General features: G+C 41.4%; 1 protein-coding gene across 1 annotated transcript in view; it reads left to right on the top strand.

Annotated features, from left to right (window-relative positions):
- Nucleotides 1-2,661: 2,661 nt before the first annotated feature.
- Nucleotides 2,662-4,012, top strand: part of LOC106794745 (uncharacterized) — a 6,149-nt gene continuing 4,798 nt past the window's right edge. Inside the window, exon 1 of the mRNA XM_014762629.1 lies at nucleotides 2,662-3,892. Coding sequence (XP_014618115.1) covers nucleotides 2,662-3,892 — 1,231 coding nt within the window. The remainder of the gene's footprint in view (nucleotides 3,893-4,012) is intronic.

The following is a 4,012-nucleotide window of genomic DNA, read 5'->3' as shown; positions in this document are numbered from 1 at the left end:
TTTATTTTATTTATTATATATATTACCTTTTATATAATATTTTCTAAAAACATTAAAAAAGTAGGATTAAAAACATTGTTTAGCACCAACAAGTAATTTATGCCTTTATGGTAAGCCCGTAAGACGTGTTTAGGAAGTTTAGGGCCAAAGCAATTTTTATAAAGAAGTTCAATATATAATTATTAATTCTCATATAAATCTTCTAAGTTTTTGAGCTTTAAATTCATGTTAATCTTCTAGCACTTTAATATTATAAATTTTCATATTTAATCAAACCATTTTTTCATTATTAAATCTCTAAATATTTGATGAGTATTTTTGTCCGCCTAGATCATAAATATGTTTAGGAATTTTACCTTTTTATTATTGGCTCTTTAGGAATCTCATTTAAAGTGGTATTATATGTGATAACTACTAAATAATTGTGAATTAATAGTATTTAATTAATCAAATTTTGGCCTAGAATTAATTATTTAGCGGTTATTTATAATTAAAAGTTGAAAAATTAATTAAGTTGAATTTCTGGTTATAGATACAAAAATTGAGGTTACATTAAGCAAAAAGGCAACAAAAATGAAGAAAAAGAAGGAGTTCTGAAGCAGGCCCAGCCCAACACTCGCGCTAAGCGCACGTCAAGCGCTAAGCGAGCAAAGAAGACAGGCACTAAGTGAGGCGTTGAGCTCGAAGATGCAGAATCTGTTACGCGCGCTAAGCCCCAGCTACGCACTAAGCGCGCGATCCAACAGAAGCACAGGCTAAGCTTGCAGCGCGCGCTAAGCGCGCAATCCGAACGCGCTAAGCGTGAATATGAAAGCCCAAAGCCCACTTCAGCAACTATAAATAGAGAGCAAGTCCCAAGGAATCAACACATCTCGCCTCAGAGCAATTCCCTCAGCACTCCAAGCTTGAGCTCTCCCTTCTCTCTCTATATTCTTTGTTTTTATTATCCCTATTCTTTCTTTCAACCCCAGTTGTAAACCCTCAATGGCCATGAGTGACTAATCCCCTAGCTAGGGCCTGGCAGGCCTAAAAAGCCAACGATGTACGATGTACTTCAAAGAATTATCAATGCAAAGAGGATTTATTCCAGGTTTTTCTGTTCTAATTCTTTTCTTGTTATCTTGCATTCATTCTTGAATTTCTTTTGATTTTATTCGCTCGGGAGAGGGTATTTCCTAATAAGGGTTTAAGATTTAATGCATGCATTGGTTTTAGGGGTTATACACTTGGGAAAGGGTAACAGCTAATAGAACATCTTAAGAAAAGAATCCTTGGGTTAGCATTGTTAGGCATAGAATGATGACTCAATGCCCACGCATTTAGCAACATCTAGAATTTAACCTTAATGCATTTTAATTATTGAATCTTCGCAAAGGCATTTGGGAGATAGGTAGTTAAAATAGGTTTGTCATCGTGAGGCATCAGGGACAAGTAAAATTAACAGATGTGGGTAGAACTAATACCAGTGCATTGGTAATGAATATCATATTTACATGCATCGAAGGTCAATTGGGTTTGTCTGGTCTTGGCATTTTTATTAATTGTCTTCCCGTTTAAATTATTCGATCTAGTAATAGCAATCTATTCCTGCACTTATTCCTGCTTTTATTATTTTACTCTTACTTACAAATTGAGAAGTATTCGATAAAGTGCAATAAAATCCGTGTGGAAATGATACTCGGACTTCCGAGGTTTACTACTTAAGAGCGATTTGGTACACTTGCCAAAACCTCAACAAGTTTTTGGCGTCGTTGCCGGGGATTTTATTTTCGCACTTAATTACCATACTATATCAGTTTGTAAGCCCAACTCTTCTTTTCTTGGCTTATTCTCTTAGTATTCTCTCTCTCGCTTCTATTCTTTCTTCTCCCATAATTGCACGGGTAGTGCCCTTTTTGTTTTTATGCGACTTAGAACTGCATCTAGAGACGTTGTCCCTATTAACTTAGAAATTGAAGCTACTTGTCGGTGTAACAACGCTGCAAGAAGAAGAAGGGAACAAGACACAGAAGGAAGCAGTTACACCTCACCTCCTCTTTCTCCACATCACACTGAAATGGACGGGGAACCGGCACAAAGAGTCACACTAGAGGACTTTTCTAATACCGCCACTCCTCAGTTCTTCACGAGTATTGCAAGGCCGGAGGTTCAAGCAGCCAATATCTCCTACCCGTACTCCCTTATTCAGCTAATCCAAGGGAACCTCTTCCATGGTCTTTCGAGCGAAGATCCATATGCTCACCTAGCCTCATACATAGAAATATGCAACACCGTAAAAATCGCCGGAGTCCCAGAAGATGCGGTACGCCCTAACCTCTTCTCCTTTTCCCTAGCAGGAGAGGCTAAACGATGGTTGCACTCTTTCAAAGGAAACATCTTAAGAACCTGGGAAGAAGTAGTGGAAAAGTTCTTAAAGAAGTACTTCCCAGAGTCAAAGACCGCCGAAGGGAAAATGGAGATTTCTTCTTTCCATCAATTCCCGGATGAATCCCTTAGCGAAGCACTAGACCGTTTTCAGGGATTGTTAAGAAAGACACCGACACACGGATACAGTGAGCCAGTACAACTGAACATATTCATTGATGGCTTGCGGCCTCAATCGAAACAGCTACTAGATGCATCCGCAGAGGGAAGATCAAACTGAAGACTCCCGAGGAAGCGATGGAACTCATCGAGAACATGGCGGCCAGCGATCAAGCAATCCTTTGTGATCGTACCTATGTTTCCATGAAAAGAAGCCTCTTGGAACTCGGCACGCAGGACGCGACGTTGGCACAAAACAAGCTGTTGACGAGACAGATAGAAGCCCTTACCGAAACCCTCAGCAAATTACCTCAACAATTACAAGCAGTAAGTTCTTCCCACTCTTCTGTTTTGCAGGTAGAAGGATGCCCCACATGCGGAGGAACCCATGAGCCTAGACAATGTGTAAGTCAACAGGACACCTCTCGAGAAGTAAACTATATGGGCATACCAAATCGCGGATTCCAGGGTTACAACCAGGGGAACTCATCCAGATTCCACCAAGGGGGAGCAGGATTCAATCACGGGCCACCAGGATTTAATCAAGGAAGAAATTTCATGCAAGGTTCAGGGTGGAGGAATCAGGGAAACCAATATAAGGAGCAAAGGAACCAACAACCATACCAACCGCCATACCAGCACCCCAGCCAAGGTCTGAATCAACAAGAAAAGCCCACCAATATAGAAGAACTGCTGCTGCAATTCATCCAGGAGACACGATCTCATCAAAAGAGCACGGATGCAGCCATTCGGAATCTGGAAGTTCAAATAGGCCAATTGGCACACGACAAAGCCGAACGGCCCACTAGAACTTTTGGGGCTAACACGGAGAAAAACCCGAAGGAAGAATGCAAGGCAGTGCTGACTCGAGGGCAGAAAAAAGCACAGGAGGAAGGTAAGGTTGAAGAAGAAGACCAGACAGAGGAAGAAAGGACAGAGACACCAGAAGAAAGGACAGAAGAAGAAGAGAAGGTGGCATCACCACCTAAAACCAAGAGCCAGAAAGCAAGAGAAGCCAAGAAGGAAGAACCACCTGCCCTACCACAAGATCTACCATATCCTGTGGTACCCACCAAGAAGAACCAGGAACACTACTTCAGACGTTTCTTGGAAATATTCAAAGGGCTGGAGATCACTATGCCATTCGGGGAAGCCTTACAGCAGATGCCCCTCTACTCCAAATTTATGAAGGACATCCTCACCAAGAAGGGGAAGTACATTGACAATGAGAATATTGTGGTAGGGGGTAATTGCAGTGCTATAATACAGAGGAAGCTACCTAAGAAGTTTAAGGACCCCGATAGTGTTACCATCCCGTGCACCATAGGGAAGGAAATGGTAAACAAGGCCCTCATTGATTTAGGAGCAAGTATCAATCTGATGCCCTTGTCAATGTGCAAAAGAATCGGGAATTTGAAGATAGATCCTACCAAGATGACGCTTCAACTAGCAGACCGCTTGATTACAAGACCATACGGGGTGGTAGAAA

This window comes from Glycine max, chromosome 10 (genome assembly GCF_000004515.6).
Source record: "Glycine max cultivar Williams 82 chromosome 10, Glycine_max_v4.0, whole genome shotgun sequence".
In the NCBI taxonomy this organism is placed as follows: domain Eukaryota; kingdom Viridiplantae; phylum Streptophyta; class Magnoliopsida; order Fabales; family Fabaceae; genus Glycine; species Glycine max.
The sequence above is the reverse complement of the archived record's forward strand: the minus strand, read 5'-3'. Positions and strand labels throughout refer to the sequence as shown.